Below are 25,017 nucleotides of genomic sequence, written 5' to 3' on the forward strand. Positions count from 1 at the left end.
AAGTATATTAAATGTGAGAATATGTCAATTAGTTCTGTGCCCCATTCCTTCAGTAAGGTGCCACTTGTGTGATCCTGTGACCATCGTCTCAGTGGTGTCCTGCCAAGGATATGTGGTTGGCTGGGGTAGCACAGACTTTGGCTGAGGGCTTGGAAGGCTATTTTCTAATTTGTCTGAAGTCTGTTTTGGATCAGGCAACTGGACATCCATGCAACTGATAATCTCAGTATTTTATCTGGAGATTGAGTGTGGGGAGTAACTTGTGTCTTGCAGTCACAGCATTTCACGGGAAACCCAAGGCTCTACCTTGACTGGGAGACCTTCACTGGTAGTCCAGTGGCTGCTGGAAGTGGTGCCAATGAAAAGGTCACCAGACTCCTCTGGAGAAATGCAATGGGTGGGCACGAGCACAGCTTCTTGGAGGGCATGCTTGCCATCATTCAGATATAGTCTGAAATCATTCTTATGATCAGAAGAAAACATACACCAGAACTTTTTCTCTATCAGCTGGGTAATGAAATCCTGACCGTCTGATTTTTCCCCTGATATTTATTCTGGGTAAATGACCTTCTGCACTAAACTCATGTTATGTATGTTGTTGGTATTCCTAACCAAGTTGTACCACAGAGGAAACTACAGTTCTGGGGAGACCAAAATGATTCCTTTCCCTGCAGTAAGGTTTTTATGTGCTGTAGGATCCCTGGGAACAGAGATACTATCACTTGCAAGGTATTATTGCAATGCCATTCCAGGTGATACCACAATGCCCCTGGCCCAAAGATGCCTCACGTCTCCTGCGTGCCCACTGCGTTCGTTCAAGTGGCCTCTGCAGCTGACAGCTGCCCGGGGTTTCCCACCACACCCACCGTCTCTTCCTTCCCAAATATACTGCATGACAGCCGCTTTACTGTATCATATTTTGTAAGGACGTTTTGTCTTACTGAGGCACCTCTCAAAGCCAGATGTTCCCTCTCAGTACCCTCTCCTTTTTTTTAAAACAGACATTTTTGAGCTGGTGTTATTTTTATTCAGTTCTCTCTGTGAAACACCCTAAGACAGGCTTAGATCTTTGCTTGGCAAGGTCAAATCAGAGAATGAGGGAGAAATTGCTATCCATCTGCCTCTCCATCTACATATRTACATGTACACACAAGACTACTTAAAAGAATGTTACTGATGTTGCAAAGCTGAGCATTCAGGCTTTAGGAAATGACTTAATTAAATTGTTCTTGCAACCCCACTCCAACTTTGAATTATTTCATCATATACTCTTTTTCTCAAGGTCATCTGTGCTTCAGAGCGCACAGATGGATGTGATCAGGCAGTGAATCAGAGATCTGTGTTATGGCGAGCTCTTGCCTGTAGGATTCCCTGGACCTTTGTTGCAGAAGTCCAAGGTGTCTGGTAAACGAGACGGGACATGAGTAGGAGTGTGTGATGCCGCCCTGGCAACCGGATTCCTCACCCGCCTCTGCCACAGTTTCCTTTCCGAAGCTTGGTAAATCACTTCAATCAACTTTTGAGGTGGTCACTAATGACCTGTTCTTAATTCTCTGGATTCCTGACATAAATCCCATGGAGACAGATTTATAGAAGTGGGGAGCCCTTTCAGCTCCAGCAAAAGTGAGCAAGAACCGTGCTTCAAACAAACAACACCTCCAACCAACCTTTCTGTCTGCTCAGAAAAATCAAATCCAATGCGTTGAACACCCACATTCCCTGTAATCACTTTGTTCTTGGGCTTTCCATCAGTGAAATGGGGATAATACCTTCCTCTAACATCATAAGAATGTCACGATAATGTGGTTAATATTTAAGGTACTGACAAGTCTTACCATTATAGTCACCTCATTTGTGTGTCATACAAGACTTTGTGGCTAAGACTGTTAAAAAAAGATGAGTTTCTTGAGGTTACATAACCTGGAGAGGGGCTTAATAACAGTCTAGCTGCTGAATCTGTAAGTCATGGAAATTAAAGATGGAAAAAAATATATTAGGTAACCTCATCCATTCCTTTAGACCATAAAATATTGCTCCTGCAGTATTGTATGCTGCCCATAACTTTGTCGAGTCCAGTTTTAAATGGCATTTCCATACCTTTCCTTAGCAGACTATTCCACTGTCTACAAGACATGAGCGTTAGGAAATTTTTCCTGACCTTCAGCCTGAGTTTTTTCTCTGCTCAATTTCATGCCATTACTTTGAACTTTGGCTGTGAAAATGGGAAGCATTTCCAGTTAGGAAGATCTTGAATGTCCCACATAAATGTGAGAGTTGACAGGTGTTTTAATAGTAAGGAAAGGAAGGAAGTGTCTCTGAGAGCACAGATTGTGGCCTTCAGTGGTGAGGTTCAGTGTGTGTTAACAGATAAAAAGAAAACTTGTAGAGTGCAATAAGCAGGGCTGCTTCCCAGGTGGCCATGCTAACGGGAATGTATTTTTCTCTTACAGAAAATGAAGCCCATAGTCCAAAGAAGACGATCTACCCCTTCTGCCATTACTAAAGCTCTCAGCAAGTCAAAATACCATCCCAGGTAGAGGAAATGTCTTTTTGACCCCTTATTTTTACCTTTCTGCTTATACAGACCAAACCCAAACTGCTTTTCTAATTCAGTTCACAATATCAAGGGTAATTTTTGTGTGGACAGATATGGAAGATTTTCTGATTTGCTGGAACATGCTTTAAGAATGTAGTACAGAGAATGTATAGTGCCAGACAACAATCTCCATTACAGAGATGTAAACCAGAATAACTCCAGTGAGCTTAGTGGAGTTACTCTGGGTTTGTAGCTTTATAGCAGAGATAAGAATCTGACCCTTATGGAAAAATAGCCATAGCGAAGGTGAACTCTGTGTGCCACTGGCTGCACACAYGACAGTATTTGGTTACCCGTAGCAGCCCGGTTCGAGAGGCCAAGAGTCGACTGCCAGTGACAAGACACGCTGTTCCCCACAGAATGAGTGGCCTTCAAGGAGAACAGGGTGGAGACGTCTGCAAGGTTAGCTGATTAATTTCAAAGCAGACAAGATTAGGTCTAGGTGTTTGATGCTCATCACATCCAGCTATACATCTACCTGCCCAGTACTGCACAGCGCAGAGGCACCCAGGTAAAATCAGGGACTGCAAAGTGTGCAGGTTTCTACGGTGTGTTTCTCTATTGTTGTAGCTGGGATAAATTAGCTCTGACACTTCTCTTTCTTACCTAAGTGGGGTGTTTGCACTGCTGCATGTGCATGCCTGCAGCACAGGCATCACCCGTGCGGCCCCGAGAGCGGCACAGGGACTGGCTGACGAAGGGCCCTTCCTCCATCCCTTGCAGTGCAGAGCCATTCCCTGCCATCAGGGTATGAAATGCTCTGTACAGTCCAAGTGTAAATGAGTAACAGATCTTCCAGTGTTCCTGACTGCTCTCCTGGCTTTTCTGTCGTGTGCCCTCATCCCCATCAGCCCATTGACTTAGCAAAATTTTCAAGCAGAGGCGTGTTCAGAGCTTGCAGGGCCAGTGTGGCTCTGTCTGCACTGTCATGCTTGGTCTCTAGGTAAGAAGAGGACCTAGTCTCCTGAATTGTCAGCTGGGAGTTTTTCCCCAAATTCACACTCAGCTGGAAGCCCACACTGTCTCCCTTTCGCCTGGGCAGGGCATCGTGGCTGTAGGGAAGCCGGTGCGCTCCCACCAGGCAGGAGCGATGAGCCACAGCTCACAGACCCAAAATCCAGGGCACTCTTCTCCTGAGATGCAATGACCAGGTCACTCATCATCATCTACACAAATGCATGCTGGTTTGTTGTTTGGGAAGCCATGCCCCCTAAAAAGAATAAGAGATTTTCCCTTAAATATATATATATATATCCCCTATGCCTGCAAACAGCAGAAGCAGCACTATTGCAGCTCCTCTTGCTAGACTGCAAAGGAGACAAGCTTCCCTGTGTTGTTCTGGCTGGACAGTCAATGAATGTTTAGCTGATGGATTCATTGCTGTTTAGTCTACCATCTCACCAGCAATGGGCAATGGTATGAGAAACAGAAACAGAGGTGCCCTAAGAAATGAAACAACTGATGTCAGAGGAAGGAGAGACAGAAACAAACTTTGGAGACAGAAGTGGCCCAGTGCAGAGCATTATGTGAAGGGGTCCTCTGTCCTGGGCCATCAGTGCCAGGAGTGTGTGGCTGCGGGTGAGAAGCAGAATTGGGAAGTGTGAAAATAGAGGACCTTGGTGAAGAGAAGCCCTGTGTGGGCCTGCCTGTGCTCTGCCAGCGTCGGTTGGTTTGGGTGAGAGCAGAGTCAGACCCATCCCCTGGGCTCTGACTGCAATAAGGGGCTGAGATTTAATTTAAATTAAAGAGAAAGAGGCTGTAAATTACCCCCAACCATGAAAGATCTGGAAGGAGCTGTTCCAGGGAGAGGAAGGCCAGGCAATAATACTGCCTTGACCACAGGTCTTGTTGACAGAACGACAGCCCTGGAGCAAAAATACCTGCCTTCAGAGCAGGTGCAGGACCGCCAAGGTGTGTTGGGAAGGTGCAGCAGGACACAGGCATGATGTGGCACTCGCTGCCTCTCGTATCGGCACTGCGGCTGCCTCCATCCCTGATGAGCGTTCTGCTGTTCCACCCCAGCGTGTCCGTGCGGGGACTCACCACGGGAGATCTGTCCGTTCCCTGCTCTGTCTGCTGGGATCACCAGTGGGAAGGGCTGGTTTTGAGATTCGGCCGTTTCCGGACACAGATTCCTCTGGGAGTGTGTGGAGGCTGGGAACAGCTTTTGGGGGGACGCTAAGGAGTCTGTCAGCTCTCTATTAGCACCGTGTAGCACAGCATCAGTTCTGGTGATTTGATGGGACACCCGCTAGGACTTGGCCCTGCTCCGGGAGACTGATGTCCCCTGTCAAGTGACAGCAGCTTTCCCTCACTACCAGCTTGTGCGGACGGCTTAAGTGGTGAACTTGATGGGAAAAGCTCCCTCTTTTGCCCGCAACCCTGGAGCCATCCAGTGCTCTGTTGACTTTCGTTCCTTCAGATATAAAGCACCAGGAGTGTTGACAGACAGAGTCAAGTACAGACACACCAGACCTGCAAATCTTCTGCTGAAATATCAAGTGCTAGCCATGAGCCAAGCTCCTTGGTCCTTCGGTGGGGGTCAAATCCCCTTCGGTTCCATCCCTTTTTCCTCCTGCAGCATCGTGTAACTATTAGACATGGATGAGGGCATCCCATGCTCCTGTTTGCCTTGATCTGATAACGGTCTTATAAATAACATTTCCTGAGGGATTTGCTTAGCTTGTTTTTTTTTTTTTTTCTTTTCCTTATAAGAAAAAGATGACAACATTGGACTGACTTACGTTTTGGCCATGACCAGCCCTCCTAAAGAGCACCCCTTTTTTGTCACTCCATAGGTAATTGCTGCAGGGTACATCCGGCTTTTCTGAAACATCCATGCAGGAACCAATCTCATAGGATCGTTTAAAACAAAGGGCAGAATTTGTTTTCATTCAGTTGTCTCCTGGCCAAGTGATGTGGCTTCTTTGCCGTTCCTCCCTGCCCCCAGCTTGCACTAAAAAAAAAAAAAAGGAAAGGGAAGAAACAAATTCTTGACTTTATTTGGCCGGAGAATATCCTTGTGAGGGAGGGGAGCTTTAAACGTTTCTCATGATGGATTGCTCTGAAGGGAGCTGGTATGATGCCATCTTTGCTTAGGCCACCAGAGCGTTGGTGAAACTTTTTGCTCTCCTGCTGTTGTGTTTACAAAGCTGTGTAACTCCTCCAACACTAGGAAATCCACTGCCGAGCTTGAGCAATGGTGTGGCTCCCACTGCTCGAGTGCGGCACATGGGAAGCTTTTAACAGCAAGTTTAAAGGTGATTTTTTTTTTCTCATTTGTAGTGGCAGCGGCTGCAGAAGCCAAGCAAGCACTTGCTAGGGGTGAGGTGGGAAGAGCGGATTTCTGCCTGCGAGAGTGCAGGTGTTTCTGTGACCAGAGGATGATTTTCAAAAGCTTCTAATGAATAGCTTTAACCTCAGTCCCATGAAATCAAAGCTGCTTATTTCTGAGGCCAGTGGAAACTGAGTTAGGCTAGCAACGCTGAAAACGCTACACTTAAAGCTCATGTGTTTTTTCGTTTATTAGCGTTGGGACTACGTTCAGATTAGAACAGTATTGCCGAGGGGTGGAGGAAAGGCAGATACCTGTCCACATGTGCCCTTGCCTGCAGACAAGATGCACATTCTTGTGTGTGTGTAGGGATAGGAGGAGCTCTGTGTCTTTCTGTCTACTTAAATCCAAAGCCATTTCTCAGAGGTTAGCAAATCCATTCGGGACCAGGCCCACAAACAAGGTCTCTCGGCAAAGAACTATTGCTTATTTGTTCAGTGCAATCCCACCTCCGAAGCACGGGCGGACCCAGGACGTGGCAGCGTGGACCTGTCGTAGTGCCAGGGCTGCCGTGCAAGCCAGAGCGCAGAGCGGGGCTGGCAGGGCAGGACGCCCTGGGAGGAGAGCAGGGAGACAAGCGGCTGTCACAACTGGGGAGAGCACAGAGAGAGGATCTGGTTTAATCCCAATGACCGCTTGTTGACTTCAATCAACATGCAGCAGCCATCGTTTTTTTTTGGAAATGGCCAGCACCTAAATCAGTCTCAGCAGAAACACAAGTTGCTGGATTTCAGCCAGGCAAATCAGAATCAGATGGCTGGAATTAGACGAGTACATGCAGTTCATTTTCTTTGCGCTGCAGCCCTTGCATTGACAAGCAGTTCAATACAGACAGACAACATGGGTAGAAATGAAAAAGCCATGCATTCCCTCACCGCTCTGTGTTGAATGGTGCCACAAGCCAGGGATTGCCAGTCATTTTCCATCTTCTTTTTGAGTCACAACTCATACGCCCAAGCAGGGGGTAAGTGTTTTGCTTGAGTGGGAAATGACTCAAAAATGAACATTTGAGCAGCTTAACCCCTCCAGATTTGGTGTAGGTATTCACATTGGCTTGTGGCTGATGAAATTAATTGGGCAGAGGCAGGCAAATGCAGTTCACAGTTGAGAGCAACAGGGGCAGTGCTGGGAGAAGCACTAGGCTATCAAGCTGTTCCAAAACAAAGTCACTTGTGTCCAGTGTTAGTCATGAACCCTTATGGGAAAGACTTACTGACAAAATCTTATGATTTTTCTTCCTCCTGCAGGGAAACTACCCTCTCCTCCCCCCGTTCGGACAATGGGCTGCCAAGTGGGGTGTGCAGCAGCCCGGGCTCTACTTTCATCCTGGACGAGCGAGTACAGCTAACCATGGGCCTGCAGACCCAGGAGAGACACTTTATCTTGTTCAGTGATGCGCTGATCATCGCCAAGTCCAAGTAAGAGGAATTCACACTCGCTCATTCTCCCAGTACCTCCGGTTGCGGCTCGACTCTGCGCTATTTGTGGAGCAGGCACCAGAACAACCCTTCTTTTCAAACTTGGCTCTAAAATGTGGCATCCCCTCCCTTTCACCTCCAGAAATTCCTCTTGGTATTAATGTTTCACAACGTTTTCCTGAAGGAAAAGGTTATCTAAGTAATTTTCCCTTTTTCTTATGTGGCTTCTTGAAGAAATAGCACGAGGACAGGAGACAGCGAGTGCAGAAAACTGATTCCTGGTCTGACCACTTCTGCCAGGGTTTCATATAACACATAAGTGAACAGCTTGGGTGACTTCAGTTATTAGAAAGACAGCATAGCCAGTAATTAGCCTGAATCRCCATCTGCCTGCCTGTGGCTCTAGTGAATCACACTGCTGTAAGCCACAGCTGTCCCACTGCAGCCGCCAACCCCAAAATCAACTTGCAAAACCTTCTGGTAGTGCCTGCACATGCCCAGACATTTACCTTTTGGGGGCTGTTGCTGTCGCTACATCTGCGTGATTAGAAGATGGTGTGACCAGACTGTGGAGGTCTAGATGTTAGGATCTGGCCTAAGAAATCCTTGATTTGAATTTCAGATCCTCCTCCAGCTTGAAGCTGAAAAAGCAGGTGCATCTGAGTGAAATATGGACCAGCACCTGTCTCTGCGAAGTAACAGAGAAAAAGATGAGTCCTGAGAATTCATTTGTCATCGGCTGGCCTACCACCAACTATGTTGTCACCTTCAGGTATCACATCAGACACCAGTCCTCTGTTTGCAGCCTGGCAGCTGCCCAAGTCCTCCATGCATCAAGCCAAGTGATGACTGAGGGTGTATGGCCCTGTTGAGTATAGGACTTCTGCTAACATTTAGCAGTGCGGGAAAAACTTAGATCTTGGGAGACAGTCATCTTAAAATTATATCTGCATGCTGGTCCCTGAGAGCCTTTTAAACTAGAGGTCTGAGCCTTGCAAGTGTTGTTCTAGTGAGGGCTAACCCTGCAGCAGAACGTCCTGGAACAGCACATCCAAATCTGCTATAGCAAGCCAGCTGTGCCATTGTGTAACCTACAAGTATGTTGTTTCAGCAACTGCCAGCAGCCACTTCTGTACAAGATTAGCCCTAGTTTGAGAATTTTTCATTATGAAGAGCAGGTTAGTTACGCCCATGAAAAATGCCAGATGGCCTTGTGCCAGGATTAAATCCTTTATCCACCACTAGTATGACATGGGCAGCTCCTGGGCMAACCACCTTCCTGCAGTTGTCCGACAGGCTGTCCCAAGCCCGCAGCAACAGCTTGTAAAGATGGAGAGGTTCTTCAGGATGGATCTGCACAAGCAGCACAGTCCAGAGCTTGCTTAGTCTTTGCTAACCCCCAAGATAGGAAGGCGGGGGGGCATGGAACAGGCTAGATAATAGCCAGATCATGTCCAGATGACATCTAAAAGACTAACCTAGTGTTGTGCCTGAGCTAAGAGGGCTCACCAAAAAGCAGGTAAGTTTTTAATTAGCTTGAACTCTGTGTAGCATGGCTAGATTGAATATAAAGTTGGTGTATCCACAGGAGGCTCAGGTCTCTGTTAGGTCAGGCGTCTCTGCTCCATCCTCTGCTTTGCGAGGCAGAGAGGCCATCAGTCTTCAAGGGTCCTTCTGTCCCCAGGGTATGGCTGGTACGGCTGGACAGTGCGGCCAGTCTGGGAGCTCCTGCTGCTTCCGTGGGGCAGCTGCCTCCGTGGAAAAAGAAACGGGAACCACACTCTCATTTCACACGCACTGTCTCATCATGTTCAAAAGCCAGGCTGGTCCCTCCTGTGTGATTGATCCTGGCCTTAGGACTCATGCTCTGACATGTAAGCAGACATGTTTTAATCCAAACTCAACAGCAGTCCCCTTTTCTTCACGTCACTGAGACCTGAGTAACCTGTGTTGGCAGCAGAAGCTTCTAGGAACTGCAGATGTTGGAAAGGAAATAGCAGTAGAAAAAAATAATAATTAAAGGTCGTTGCAAAAATATTAAAGGCCCGCAAGATGAGTTAACTCCAGCATCATAGAAAGATATTCATTTCTTATCTGAACACTTGTCAGCCTGGGCAGGAAATGTAATCCAGTTTGTTGCTGGGATTTTTTAATATTATTATTGTTGTTATTCATTAAAATAGAACAGAACCAGGAAAAGACTGTGCTTTTGTTCCTGGGCTTTGCAGGAAGGAACTTTGACTTGCAGCTATATATAAGTGAAACTGGGTAGAGTTTCCAAAGACTATTAACCACTCAGCACTTACTTGATGATCTGCCTCTCTTTTTATCTTCAGCTCAGCTGACGTGAAGGAACGGTGGCTCTCCACATTACTATGGTAAGTGACACTCCTTTCATCCTCCTTCTGGGTGGCTCTTCTACAGTCCTCAGAAGAAATGTAAATGCTAGATATCAAATCACCTCTGATTTTCAGAACATTAAGTGCCTAGCTGCCATTTGAAAAAAAATCCCCTTTTGAAACCTGAATGTAGAATCCCTTGGTGAAAGAAAAATTGGTTTTGACAGTCCAGAAAAGATTAAATCCACCAGAAGATAACATTTTTGGAGCACGTTTTTTTCCTTTGGAGCTAGATGTTGGCTTTGCTAATTGCTATCGAAATGTCACAAATGATATTGATTCTTTAGATGGTTTTTGGTTTGATCATATTTCATGGCATCTAGAGGCTCCAGTTTTTTCTAATACTATGATTTTAAGTGTTGTTTCCAGTAACATCCAGGCAGAAGTGTTTGTGTAGGTACAAAGAGGGGAAGAAGTTGTCTCCGAATTTGTGGAGAACATTACCATAAGGATGCTGGAAGCTATTACACTAGGCACCTCTGCATTAAAGTATTGCCATGTGGGGTTTTTCTTTTCTGGGGCCTCAAAGAAAGATAAATAAGCCAGTAAGAGCATATGACCACACTATGAACTATGCATGTTATTACTGGCATAATTAGTCTTTATTATTATACTGCCAAGGAGCAGGTCACTCGGACCTCTTGGATCCAAATCTTAGGGTTGTTCTTGGGTTCTGCTGGGAAATTATATTCCTCCCCTTTCCTTTGACATTCAGGCATATCAGTGAGACAAAACGGAATGAATACCTGAAGACTCTAGCCCTTCAGATCTTTGTGCAGGATGCCGATAACTGTTCTTCTGTAAGTAAAACTAAGAACTTGCCCATCAGGCCAATACTACATGGAGATCTGTGAGGTGGGGGAAGGCAGACAGGGCTGTGATGCTGCTGCTGATATCCCCGTTTAAAACACAACTCCCGCCTGCAAAGGTTTTAGAGAGTGTGCAGCTGCATACTTCCTGCTGGAAGCTCACTCAGAGAGTTTTGTTTAGGAAATCGGGAGGTAGTCAGACCCTTACCAAAGAACAGTTAATTCTTAAGATTATTCTTTGCATTTGGCTTCCTCCCTCTTTTCCTTCTGCTTTACTTCATAATTGGTGATGGTTTGTGGTTAAGTGCCCAGTAATTCCTATTTTCAATGCAGTAAGTTGAGGATATTAATCGTGAAAGAGTCACTGGAGTGTTCTCCTGAATTCATATACTGGAATGTGTTCTTGTCTCTTCATATAACTAGCGTACATTTCTAGGCTTCATGCCAAGCTTAGTCGGTCACCTTCACCTCCTGGTGACTCTTCTCCCAGAGAAGGACGCCAGGCACTCTTGATTTATTAGTGCCATGCTCACCCTTTGGAGTGACAGTGGCACTACTATCAGTCAACTACCAATGTGATCAAATGCAGCATCTGAACGCTACCCAGTTCCTGTGATTTCCACTGGGTGAAGCCTTTGGATGCTGTAATAAGCCCGTGATAGAAGTAGCTGGGAACAGTTTTCACACTGCATAGCCATCACCTTTAACAATGATTCCAGTGTAGTTTGAATTAGCACAACTCTTCTAACCATCAGCATTTAGTAAAGGCAGTCAGTAGACAGATTAGTGACATTTTCCCCTGATTTTCAAGCTACAAGAAACTGCAATCAAACTTCATGCCTTTTTATCAGCTTACTGTATTTTCTTTGTTTTCCTTTCTAGAGTACCACAGTCAATGTGTCCAATGTGGAAACTGTAGACAGTGTGATCAAGAAGACACTTGAACAGCTTGGACTTCCTGTAAGTGACTATTGTATAGTCTGCCAGGTCTTAGCTTGAGAGGCTGGCAACGTCTGGTTTATGGGATAGTGCAGACGTGGAGAAGTCTAGATTTGCTGTAGTTAAACTTTAAGGCATTAATATTCTCTTGACTACAAGATGAAGCAAACTGGTTGTGTGGATACAAAAAATCAGAAACACAGGCATGCTTACATGCCTACATTAAACTCAGGCCTTGTGTAATGAAGTCCTTTGGATTTCAGAAGACTTCAAAGCTTGTGCTCAGCATTAGTCTTGAGTCAAAGGATTATTAATGTAGCCATCAAATGACTGAGCAAATCAGTGCTGTTATCAGACAAACCTTTTCCCATTCCCATTTCCCTTTTCCCAGTGGTCCGTCAATTACAGTATTTAACAGGGGGCTCTGATAGTGTCCCAGCAGTTCAATACCAAGGAGGGCTGTGCAATGTATTGCTGAAATAGTCCTGGGAAGCCTCATTCTCACCACATATTAAGAAAATCACAGAATCACAGAATCGCTGAGGTTGGAAGGGACCTCTGGAGATCATCTAGTCCAACCCCCTGCAAAATCACTTCTGTTGTGTCATATGCTCATGTATGGTTTTATGAACATGAGGCTGATCATACTCTATAACTCCCCAACCTTGAGAGGGAGATGAATCTTTCTCACCTTTCTTCAGCTCACAGAACATACGAGGACAATACATCATACAAGTGTGGCTGTGCTTTGTCATGCAAGGGGATGTAGGAAATACTTGGGATGGTAGGAACCCAAATAGGCAGATTTGTAACCTGACCTGGCAGCAACAGCTAAATGCTTTGGCCTGTTGAGGTGGAAAATGGTATTGCGCTTCGTGAAGGACGCTGACATTTCTGAGCAAGCACCAGGACTCCACTGCTGGTGCTTTGCTCAGTGTGTCAATGGATTTCCTGAATCGGAGCCTGCTGGGTGGACATTCAGGAAACCTTAACGTGGGTTTACATCCTGCCAGCTCCCAATCCCTCCGTCTCCTGAACCTTTCCCCTTCCGCTGCGTGTCAGACAGGCACACCCGTCCCTCCCAGCCGCACCACGGTCCCGGAGATGGCCACGCGCTTCCTGCCCCTTGGCCCGCTCAGCCATTATCTCTATCCGTTGCTTCCTGCCTGGTGCGCAGCCTCTCAGACCCTCATCCTGGCCCCCTTGACCTAATTTTTTTCTCTTCTCTGTCCCTCAATTTCCAGGGTAGAACAAACGACCACCACCTCTGGGTGATCTCGGGAAAAGATGACCCTGCTTACCCTCTCATTGGTAAGAGCTTTCCCATTTCCCTCAGTTGTACCACCACTAGAATAAGTGATAAATGACACTGGTTTGTATGCCAGAGAAGCATCTCAAACTGCACTCTTCCCTGAAAGAAGCAATGATAGGGGGGCTGTGTCAAGCTGTTTTGTCACTTGGCTTATGGTCTCAGGATCCGTGTTTAATCAAGGGATGGTAGCATCTTTGAAGCTTTTCTTCGTGTTCACCTCCCTTTTTCAAGCAAGTTCTGGAAGACAGCTCCTGGTGCCACTCTTCAGTAGATGCCCCATATATGCAGGAGTCCTTTAGGCTGGCCTGAGAAGCTGCATCTGTGCAGCAGCTGCGATGCAAGGGGCTGCAGGCAGGGCATGCCTCGAGGCCTGCCCGCTCCCGTCCCCGTGGCTTCTGGTCCAAGGTCACAGAGTGGCGTGCTCAGGGCCTGGGGCCTCCTCACTCCACGGTCACGACGCGGTGACGGAGGCACCCACTGGCGTCTGTCAGGCATAGCGACTCCTGACACCTTCCAGCACTTTGCATTCAGGCCCTACCAAAAGCAAAACAAGTCATCGCAGTTAGGTTGCCATTTACCAGGGACATGTTAGGTCCAGGTGAAAGCAGTTTGGTAGCTGAAGGAAGCAGAATTTTTAAATGGATTCACTGGTGACTTTTAAGCCTCTAATTAAGAAGCTAACACATTTATCCTCCTTTTGGGGGTATTTTTTTTTTTTCATTGCATTCCAGTTCACAAACAAGGAAGCTGTTTTCCATGCAAGATGTCATGTCATGTTAAACACCCAATTTGTTTCATGAGGGTCTTTAGCATCTGATCTAACCTCAGAAGGAGAGATGGGCCATTTGGGGCAATGCCCTTTGCAGTCTGTCTATTTGAAAAGTTCCTTTTTTTAACGATTGCTTTTTAAGTTATAGACACTTCTGAGGCTTGAGGGAAAAATAGATGTGCAGGTACAGGGGTTTGAAGACAGCTAAAATGGAAGAGAGTTCTGGAGATTTGTAAGAGATGATTTTAGAAATACAACAAAACATTTTAAAATGAAACAAATTTTGTTTGTTAAGCACTAGGCATTCAGCATGAAGATCACCAAAGCTGAAGTTTGCCGATGATGATGATAATAGTTTTCATATGTGCATTTTTGGCAAAAACAAGACAGCAAAATAAGATTAAATATACAATTAAAATTAGGCAGCATTTTTACTTTGGGTAAGCATGTAAAAGGTATCTCTTGTTTTTTTCCTATAGTAATTCATAACAAATTGTATTATTATGTTTGATTCGATGATGGAATCATATTTAGGGATGAGACATTAAGATAAAATACAAATCAAGCCTGATTTGAACTTTTCCTAAAATTCAGAACACTTTAATTAGTTCTTCTGAGAATGTTTGTGGTGTTTTAGGTTTGTTCTTTTTTAAAATACTTTCTTGAGAGTTTGCACATCTGTCAGGGACCAGGCCAAAAGATCATGAGGGTCTTGTCCTCATGGCCTTTCTGCTGGGTCAGAGCGAGGTAGCACTGATGGTCCCGACAGGCAGCTCATACTTGCACTAAGCGGCCCACCATTTAGGATCCAGCCAGAGTGGAAGCAAAGAAGTACCCTCTGATCTACCCAGCATCTAATCCAAAGCCGTTAGATGCACGTAAGCTGCTGCTTGCATCTCTGACAGACGTATCTGCACCTTTGCCTGCCCTTTATGCCCCTCTTTACTCAACAGGGCACGAGCATCCTTTCAGCATCGCATTGAACTGTCTCCGAAATTCTGTCGACCAGCAACAAGGAACCAACAATAACACCCTCCTGGCTGATGGGACAGAGGCTCCCCTCCTTGATCAGCTCCCGAAGGAAAAACAGTGCCAGTTTGTCCTGAAACCCAGGCTCCAAGCTTCAATGCAGCTGAGGAGAGGTAGGGGCTGAAGTAATGTCTTATGATGAGGCAGAGACTGCTGCTCTCCATGGCAATACTGAAGTCCTCCTACATGACACACTTACACCAAGTGGCTCTCACACCTGAGTGTATGCAAAGAGGAAGGAATTGCAGGGGGGCTGAATTTGTCAAAGCTAGTTCAGAACTAGCGTTCAGTCCTTGAATAGCTTTCAATAGCAAGCTATTCTTACATTGAACAGACAGCAAGACTCCCTGAAGAACAGTGAGTGAGTAATGGTAGTGCTGATGGTTGAAAGATGAACCAGTGGTTTCACTGCTGTGTATTGTCTGACCATCCCCATTTAGATTGTACTCATTCACCAGGCAATGGCAGAAAGTCCTTGCGTTGCTGGGAACCTTGTCTGCAGCTGTAGATTGCTTGCTGGCCAGTAGGAAGGAGAGACACGTGTAACAAAGGTCTGTGTTTTGTTTCAGAATCGTTGCAGAAACACACCAAGAGGAAGAAGTCCTTGATTGACTGGGCCCTGCGCCGCAGTACCAGTACGCCCACGGGCAGTCCTCCTTCCCAGTCGCCCACCACCCCACGGAAACTCTTTGGCCTGTCTCTGTCCTCTGTCTGTCCTGATGGGATCCTTCCCAAGCCGATCATGGTAAGGAGCAGCCTGGGCTGTATGTCCTGGCATAAACTTTGTGTGTACTACCTGTTTAGCCAGGACTTTAAAATCATCTCTGATATTTATGGGATTGGATGGGGATGAAGAACAGCATTTGCCTGTGGTTCAGATCCAGCTCAGTAGCTGGGGTGAAAGCATCCCTTCCTGCATCTCCTGCTGCATCATCTATACCACTTCCTGCAGAGATGTCCATCCTGTTTCAGTGGGCGTCTCCAAACAGGTCATCACAACCTAACAAGGGACAATGACAATGGACTAACCAATGCTACATAGCCTAGACCTCCTTCACTACCAGAATCAACTGAACTCACAATTGCCACAGGATAAGAGCACCCACATGGACTCTTGTTCCTGGTTCAGTCATGATAAATCTTACCCTAAAATTATATGTGAGGCATAATGCACTCAAGCAATAGGGTAGAACATTAAGCTTTTAAGTATAACTGGGCTTTTTCTTAGGATATGCTGCTCCTGCTGTACCACGAAGGTCCCTCTACCAGGGGTATTTTCAGACGATCTGCCAATGCTAAGACTTGCAAGGAACTGAAAGAGAAACTGAACTCTGGAGATGATGTCCAGGTGGATGGAGAGTCAGTCTTTGTGGCTGCAGCAGTCATCACGGTATGTCTGGCCAAGTAACTCAGCTGTCCAGGCTAGTCATACCTTCTTTCTTTTAGTAAGGAAGCAACACAAGCCTTTGCGGGGAGGGGAGATTTGTGGGGGGGACAAAACATTTTCCAGCCAAGCATGTTCTCACCTGATGGCTTGGTCCATCTATGTGCACAAAGGTATCTGTCTGACCTGAAGGTGGTTGTTTCAACATGCAGATATGTGCATTGGCCCTCAGGCCAGGGTTTCATTTTGCACCTCCCTGTACAAAACAGCCTCCTGCCGCAGAGTGTGGTAGTGTCTAACCTCCGAGATAACCATGGTATTCATGCATAAGTTATCTCACAGGGCAAAACAGCATGCCAGAGTCTGGGCTCAACAGTTCAGATGCTGTGCTCACATAGGTATGAAGCCTTATGGGGACAGCACCACAGCTGCTCTTTGTCCTTTCTGGACACACAGAGGAGACTGCAGGGAGACGTCGAAGGAGTGTGACTCCATCTGAGTGCGACTGCTCTGCATGCCCCAGCAGAGAGGCCATGCTAAAAGGCAGCCTGTACTAACCAGACCCTGAGCCTTCACCCTCTAATCAGCCAGCAAGCATGAGAGAAAACTGCTCCCAAATCCACGTGAAGGGTTTGTTTGAACTTGGGGTAAGACCCAAGCTTTAATAAGGAAAAGCCTGTCACTTGCACTGGCAATTAAATCTGGCTAGAACAATTCAGGAACCTGAAATATCAATAAACATCCCTGTTTCTTGCACTTGGCCTAGTACAGCAAACTGTTCACTGGGAAGATATTCAGGCACTTTCCAACAAGAGACACATGTTAAGTTGTTAAATAGTCCCCTGAGAAAAGTGGCAACAATCTCCATTGCTAGAAATGTTTAGAACAGGACTATAATACATAGATATTAGTCCTTTACTGTTATAATACAGAGAGCAATCCTGTCTGAGAAGGGGCAGGGCGTGAGGGTTGACTGTTCACCCTCTTCCAGCACAAACTGCAGACAAGGCTTTGCAGTGCTGCAAATGAAGAGCCCAGAGGACAGCTTGGTAGGAGTGGGGAGGGGAGGAGAAATGTATTTGTGTCGTATCTCATTTTATCTTATGCTTAATATGAATAAACACTGACTTTATGCATCATGAAACCAACACAAGAAATTCAAAACTGACCAGACTGCTCTGCATATATATATTTAATTCAGGATTTTCTCCGAAATATACCTGACAGTGTTCTATCCTCAGACATGCACGGACTGTGGATGGAAGCTGTGGACACAGAAAATCGGGCACATAAGATTGAAGCCATCAAAAGGTTTGTAAAAGCCTTTGTAAAAGCTTCTTTTGGTGGGAGAAGGGGGAGCATGTGGCCTTAAGCATAGACATCATGTTCTGGGAGACTCCTGATGTGGCTCCAGGCCACAGCAGAGCTCTTGCTGTTTGACAGTGTCACTGGTCAGAATATTTTCCTTTCAGTAATCTTTTATGAACATTGCTAACATTTCTGGCAAAAAAAAAAAAAAGTCATTAAAAAATTCTTTTCTGGTGACCAGTTCAAACTACCAGAACGAGCAAACTGAAAAACCACAGTAATTCAGCCACCAGGAGTACAGCAGATATTAGTGGAATTAGATCCTTAACAATGGTAAAAAATTTTATGTGCACAAAACAAAGCTGATTGATTGCCATGTTGGCCATTAGAAGAAATAGGCCTTCCAGGGTGGAGACTGGGATGTTGAAAATGGCTTTACTGCCTTAGGACTGCTGCCCTGAGCAGGGATAGTCTGTTAGCATCATGTGGGATATGCATTGGAATAAATCTCGTCCTGTCGATGGCTCAGCTCAGTTTTTGAACCTGGGTCTCCTCCTCCGTTGTCTCTGTAGCTGGAACACAGGCAAGGGCATTGCCTCRTGTGCATCCCCACCGGGTGCTCTCTACTTGGCCAAGGCACTGTGGACGTCTTCCCTCATGCCCTGAGTAGCCATCCTTGGTCCTTCAGCCTCCGGAAGCAGAGAGGCTGGGCAATATGGATGTAAAGTTGTGGCTCCCAAGTTGGTGGAGGGGAGTGACAAAAAAGCAGAAGCGGGCAAAAGCTTTGGGAAGCAATTTCTGATATTCGGAGACCAGATTTTTATGAACAACCTTGTTTGCCTTTGTTTCCTCTCCCTGCACAGTCTCGTTAATCAACTCCCGGAGGCCAACCTCATTTTACTCAGACACCTCTTTGGAGTCCTACATCACATTGAGCAGAATTCGGGTGTGAATCAGATGAATGCCTTTAACCTGGCTCTTTGCATAGCACCCAATATGCTGTGGCTACCTAGTCCCACTGGGCCTGAAGAGGAGAGCAGGTCTACAAAGAAGGTAATTTTTTTGTAGGCTTGGCCCCATGATGGTCTTTCCTTTATACAGCTTTTTATGGGCACAGTATTCCTTTTGTAGACTAAAAGGAGGCATAGGATCAGCGACACTGCCAGCTGAGCAGCTTCATCCTTTCCCCTACCCAACATCACCCATGCTGGTAGGGGAACTTAGCTGCTCAGTTTATCCAAGGCAGAAGGAGGAGCTGTGGCTGCTTTACCAGGTGAGCTTGCCTTCTGGGCAAGCATTCACAGGAAAGATGGAGCAGCTTATGTTAGACACTGCCACTTCGGCTGGATCTAAAGCTGTCTAGCAGAGAGAAGCTAAACAATGAAATGACAGTGCATCAGAGGGGGGAAAAATTACTTGTAGTTTATGAGGTGTTGTGAATAGTAAGGAAAAACACAGAACATGCCATACCAGGCTCACTTTACCAGTTCATGTAGTTCAGCTTCTCGCCCCAGGTGTGGTTAATACAGAAGTGTCGCCGAATACTTCACAGCTTCTTGAGCAAAAGGTTCTGTAGGAAATTACATCTTTGTCTGAGAAAAGGCATCTGAGATGCCTCTCAGGGCTGATTTGACTTGTTTTGTATAACTGGCTGTATATTCTTGAAACTGACTCCAGGAATTCATGTCTTTGACAGGTGGCCATGTTAGTGCAGTTCCTGATTGAAAACTCAGCAGAGATTTTTGGAGGTGACATTGCTTCCTTGTTTCAAAGACCAGACAAAAAGAAGTCCAAAAACTCAGGGGACTCCCTAGGTAAGTTGATGGCACTGTGTCTTCCAGGAATGTTTGAAATCTTCTAAAAATAGGTAAACTCCTCATGTGAAAGAGTTTGCTTTCCCTTCACCTCTCTACTAAGGAAAACCATTGAAAAACAGTCAGTTTTGGTTTTTCCTGTCAGGCACAGGCAGGAAGCAAGGGGAAAGCTGAGGGCTGAAGTAAACCACCTTTAGTGTGTCCCTGAACATGGTTGTCTTTCTCCGTGGCTGCTGTTCCATCTATTCCAGCTAGCCCTTCCAGCTTAGAGTACCACCACAGGAGTTTAGAATAGTCTTAGCAATGCATATCTCAGCGACCTTTTCTTCCAAATTAGTTTTCTAAAGTTAAACCAAGTGGTTGAATGGAAAGAGATCCAATCATCTCTGTTAAATTGTCCTATGAATGCAGACTAGCAGTGAAAGCTCAGGTCATCAAGCCAGAATTTTTGGTGGTGTTCTCAGTTCTCCTCTAGTCTCTGGGAAAATCATGAATCTTTGTTTTCCCATCTGCAAAATGGAGTTGATAATATTTCCCTGTTGTGGTTGTAAGGCACTGTATTGGGTTAGGAGACATAGGCAACAGATTAATTTGCACTCTCTGCCCCAGGCATAGGCTTGGCTCAGCATGATGATTCCTCCGATGAGCTGGAGTTTTCTGCTTGTGACCCAGAAGGACCAAAGCACCACCTGGTGCCTGAAACAGATGCCATTTTTGAACCATCCAGCAGCTTGTTACTGGATGAGGAGCAGGAAGATTGGGACTTGTTCAGCGAGATCACAGCTTGCTACCAAAGCAAAGCTCGGAAGAACGCCAGCGCAGACAGCTATGACCTCCTGGAAGAGGAGGGCTCCTTCTGCTCCATCGGCTCAATACGCTCCCTCAGCCCAGCCAGGGATCGGTGCTCATCGGAGCCCAGCGTCTGCCTCAGCTCCCAGCTTCCTGCCCAGAGCCACGAGCCAGTGGCCCGTCAGTCCAGCTGCGATGCCACCATCATGCACAGCCATACCGACTACATCCACAGGTTCAAGCAGCTGCAGGTGGAAAGCCAGAAGTTGATTGATGAAGGCCTAAGCCCTGGGGTTAATAAGACCAGGCAGAACTTCTGGCGATCGCCTCAGACCAGCTCTACAGTGAAGAAGCTCAGCCTTCAGAAATCTAGCCTGTCCAACAGGTCCAGCTTTTCTAGCCTGTCCTCTACCACCACCTCCCCATCCGCTTCCTCACTGAGCTCCTTAGACAGTGCTTTCTCCTACTGCTCAGAGTCATCAGCTATTAGTCCCACAGATGTCTCATCCCTGCCTTTCATGTTCGGGACATCTGCCAGGCTCCATGCTGTGTCCCCCAAGGTTGCCAAGAGGTCCCTGAAAGAGTGGCACAAGTCCCTGACATCGCCTTTGCATCCCTGTGACCTGGACACTTCCCATGAGTGTGTACCCAAGGCTGCAGAGAGCAGCCGTTGCTCTGGGGAAGTGAGAAGTTTTGCGTCCGTCAGCAGAGCAGCCACGGGAAGCCTGCTGACTGACATTGACTGGGAAGAAGAGGAGAGACAGCTGAGGTGTATAGGGGGCCCTGGCCCAGTGCTCAGGAGCCTGGATTATTTCAAGGACTTTGAACAAAATCCTGAGCACCCGGTTCTCAGCCCAGCTGGTGAGAAATCCCCACAGATCAGCCCCCAGCAGCATAGGGAGAAGGCAGTGAAACACATTGAGATCAAAAGTACTGATGCCTCCCCTCCAAGCCAGGAGAGCCTGAAGCGCACCAAGATAACTTTTTACATGGCCCCAAATAAAGAAAGCTCTTGGGGGTCTCCAGTAGAAGAGGAGAGATTCCCGGTGAACACCAGCAACAGTGACTCGGCCAGCAGCAGCGGTGAGCAAAGCCTGTCCAAGAGCTTACAGACTGTAAGAGTCCATATCCCCCAGACAGTCTTCTATGGGCAGAACACCCCCCTAGTCCTGCAGTCCGTCTCCAGGCGCAACCACCATGGACCAACAACCCCGTCCCTGCAGACAGAGCACAAAGCCAGCCCTCAAAGTGCCTCCACTCCCAAGGAACTGGAGAGCAAGCCAGTGGAAATGGCGCAGGCGCCAACCCAGAGCAAGGGCTTCAACACGTTCAGCCACACCATCCGCATCATTCTCCCAGCTTCCATTCGAAACACTGTCAGGGAATATTTCAAGCATGACGAAACCCAGAACTGCCATGTGACGGAGGCAGAAGCGGTGGAGAATGAACTCCTTCGGAGCAGGGTGGAGTGGCTCAGGAGCCCGCCACCAGCAGAGGTGGCCACAGAGGAGCATGATACAGTGGCATTTGCAGAAGAGACATTTGTCTAGGGAGACAGTTGTGGGAGAACTGAATATTTTTTTGTGTGTATGTGCAGCAGAAAATATTCTGTAAGATATGACCAAGGTGTGAAGAATCTAACAGGCTGCATGGGGCAGTAAGTGTAAAGTGACACTAATGTGTAAGTAATGTTGGGGTTTAACATTTGTTTGGGTTTGGGAGGGGGTTTTTTGTTCTTTATTTTTTCTTTACACCCTTTTTCTACTGAAGACACTTAATTGACTGGGTATTGAGTGGGCTGAATGCCACCAGACTCTGTCCCTGAATTAGCTGACCTACAGAGTCTTACTCCTTTTCTTTTTAAAGGGGGGAAGGAGAAACTCTGCTTTGTTTTCTCCAGTCATTAGTGTGTGTGGATGACTGGAGAACTGGGGCAGCTAAAACTCCATCAGAATTAGTTAACAATTGTCTTTAAGCTTGCACAAAATTCTCCACTATTCACTGTTCATCACCACCATTCATCCAAAGGAAGGCCCTTCACCTCCACCCCAGAAATCACTGCTACTTCTCTCTTCTCACTTTCCTTTTGTCCCACAGTGGTCTAGCTCACTACTTGTGTTCATTACTGCTTGAGGCTGTGCTCCAGAAACACCAAATGGAGCCCAAGGCCCAGCTTCCACTGTCAGAAACCATTGGTAATCTTTTTACGCCGCAATTCCTTTTCTCCCCAATTAATTATGCATTAATTCTCTTTTCTCCTACCTCTCCCAAAGCTAGCATTTGGCAGAGCCACAGCTGCTACAAAGAACTCTAGCTCAGTCATTTCAGCAGAGCAATGAACATTTATCTTCTGTGGTCTCCCCTGGGAGTAGCTGGTCCTTCTAATCCTAGGAAAGATGACATTATTTTTGGTGATGGTGAAATTTCAGAAGGCTCTTTTCAGAGGCAGTGTGGATAGAGATCCTAATCAAATCCCTAGTCAGGGGAGTGGCAGGGGGGGGAGAGTGTTAAGTAGGATTTGGCTTTAGCAAGAAGTCAAGGAGCTGTGGAAGTAGTTGAGAGTGTTGTCAAGTGGATGCTGAAGYGAAGTCCCATCTGGCCAGAAAGCTGTCAGCCCATAAAGCCGAGACTATCCAGGCTTCAACAATACTAATGCTGTCTCAGAATAGTAATGAGTTCCCACTCAGCAAAGTACACGGCCCAGTGAGCTCCAGCAGTGTTAGGTATGGACAAGTGCCAGGCAGGGATGTGCTAACAAGGTGGCTTGTGTTGCACCCCAAAAGAAATGCAGCCAGTGCCCTTCTGGAGCATCCCTGTGAGTCCACTCAGACCCAAGAGCTTCAGCCATGATGGGACTTGCTTGGAGGGCTATGATGCTGCCAGCTGAGCTTTAAAAAGAAGTTGAGGCAGCCACATTAGTTTGTTAGGTGTTAAGAAAGCAATAGGAGAAGTCTCAAAGGTTAGGGATGTTTCATATGAAAGTTTTCTAAGTTGGTTTCTCTCAGAGAGACACCCCTTTTACTCAATTAACAGTGAATGGGTGAAGACAGACAAAAGAAATACTTGAACCACAATGACTGAGAGCTGATCCTTGTGGAGCAAGTGCCCCCTGCAAGCAGCTGAGTGTCTACCATAGCCGTTCTCCAAGCTCCAAACACCTGCCGTGGGTTCCCCACGTAGGTGGGGAAGCCACCTCTGTAAAATGGCTCAATAAGCAGCAGTTGCCTGCACTGATCTTCCACCTGCCTCCGACAGTCCGTGACTGGAAGCTGGGCCAGCACCCCCAATTCATGCCATTGAATGCCCCATCAGGGGCCGAGGGAGGACCAAAGCAAAACCACAATTCAGTTTGATATATGCAGAGTTTTTAACTCACCCACTGTGGCACCCTCTGTCCCAGCTCACCTTGGTGGCCTGTGTATGATGAAAGGTGTATATAATTGTAATACAAACCACCTGCCATCATTTCCCTCACAGATGAACACTAAAGAGGCATTCACCATCTTTTTTCCAAAGCTAYGGTTGTAACTATTTCAATAAAAGAGACACAAGTTTGTTTGTCAGTGTGGTCTGGTAATTGCATTCGTTCCCCTCACTCTCGTTTTCCCTCTTCTGCGCTTGGGTGGGTGCTGGCAAAGCAGCATTTCCAAGTCCTCCAGCACCCATCCAGGCTCCGGGCAGCACCCGCCCGCAGCACAGGGCCGCACACCCAGAGGAGCCCTGGTCTAGCTCCCTTTCTCCTCTATAGCCCCCGGTGTCTGAGGCCCTCGCAGTGGGACTGGATCTGCCCACAGCGTGCGAATGGGAGGTTGGTAGATAACGTCACTGCTGTTCTGACAGTATAAAAACCCCCTCCGCCACAAAAAGAGCTAGCTAAATACGTATGAATCTCCTTCCRTGCTGCTTGAATGAGTGCGAGTTGCCTCCAGGTCAGGGAGGGCGCAGGTAGCCTGATGCTGCAGTATTCGGGTAGCGCAGCGGCTGCGGCACCCTGCCCTGATAACCCTGCAAGCAAGGAGGGTTTTTTGTTTTTCTGTTGCTGAAGACTGAGGGCAAGACCCCACCCATGGATGCCTTGGGGCTGCAGGATAGCTGCCTGGCTGGAAATCTTCGAAAAGAAGAACTCCCTGAAACAATATGCTGCTTTAAGGTGAGCTGCAGGGTTATGGAAGATGTTCGCCCGGCATGCTGCAGCCAGGTGCTGCAGATTGCGGCTGAAATGCCCAGCTGAAGCTCAGGTCCCAGAGCCCAGTTTGCAGCTTGCAGCTGAGGATCGTGGTGATACCCACACGCCGGGAACTGCAAAGCTCCTGACTCCGGGGTCCAGGTCTAGACATGGTAGGCAAACCAAATCTGACAGGATTTTTAGGAGCTGCTGTAAAATGAGTCATCTTCAGCCATTACTCTTATTTGTGTCTTTCCAGGAAGGAGAAACTGCAGTAAATATTATGAGAAAAGTCTATTTGTACTTGGAAGAGAAATTAATCTGTACTCTAAACATGCTAAAGGACTGTAAACTGACTCAATGGCTGGGCTGGTCTCAGTTCAAACAAGAAGGACCTGGACCAAATGCAGAGTAAGAGCTCCCAGTTTGTGTCACGAAAGAATTAAGAGCAATTTAGAAAGAGACCCATTTAAAGAAATATTGGGGGGGGGGGGCAGCAAAACAATTTTTTTTCCTCTCAGCCTAGTCTGCCTAATAAGGGCCCATTTCCTTGGASAGTTGCTCTAACCTAGCTCTTTATTAATACTTTTTCTTCATTAAAAAAAAAAAAAAAAACTCCCCCAAAATTTCTCAGAAAAGATTAACACAAACACCTGGTCCTGGGCATATTGCAGCATGGCAGAGGCAGCCCTGCATGCACCAACTTGTCTATGCTGCCCATGTTTGCTACTTCACACAGACTGAAATACTTCAGTGCCAGCCCGGTGTCCAGGGAGGTCGAGTAAGTTATAGATTAAATAAAGCAGCTACCTCAGCAGCAAGAAAGTGCGTAGCTTCTTCACCAAGGTTTTTGCCAAGCTTCATGTGCATGTGATTGATGATACTGTCTTTAGCCTTTGCTAGGAGGGCTTCACTTTGGCATCAAGAAACTAATCACCAGTGGGATGAAGAC

The 25,017-nt window shown here is 46.7% G+C and overlaps 1 protein-coding gene across 1 annotated transcript; it reads left to right on the forward strand.

Moving 5' to 3' along the window:
• The first annotated feature begins 1,438 nt into the window (after positions 1 to 1,438).
• LOC112966362 (rho GTPase-activating protein 20-like) lies at positions 1,439 to 23,445 on the forward strand. Its single transcript, XM_026066378.1, has 15 exons — positions 1,439 to 1,498; positions 2,451 to 2,533; positions 7,178 to 7,348; positions 7,971 to 8,120; positions 9,685 to 9,726; positions 10,463 to 10,547; positions 11,439 to 11,516; positions 12,740 to 12,806; positions 14,530 to 14,718; positions 15,175 to 15,350; positions 15,834 to 15,995; positions 17,191 to 17,300; positions 18,161 to 18,350; positions 18,994 to 19,111; positions 19,721 to 23,445. The coding sequence occupies exons 2-15, from the start codon at positions 2,454 to 2,456 to the stop codon at positions 21,448 to 21,450; spliced, it is 3,348 nt and encodes a 1,115-aa protein (XP_025922163.1). The 5' UTR covers positions 1,439 to 1,498; positions 2,451 to 2,453; the 3' UTR covers positions 21,451 to 23,445.
• Positions 23,446 to 25,017: the final 1,572 nt, after the last annotated feature.

This window comes from Apteryx rowi, unplaced genomic scaffold (assembly GCF_003343035.1).
Source record: "Apteryx rowi isolate R43461 unplaced genomic scaffold, aptRow1 scaffold_24, whole genome shotgun sequence".
In the NCBI taxonomy this organism is placed as follows: domain Eukaryota; kingdom Metazoa; phylum Chordata; class Aves; order Apterygiformes; family Apterygidae; genus Apteryx; species Apteryx rowi.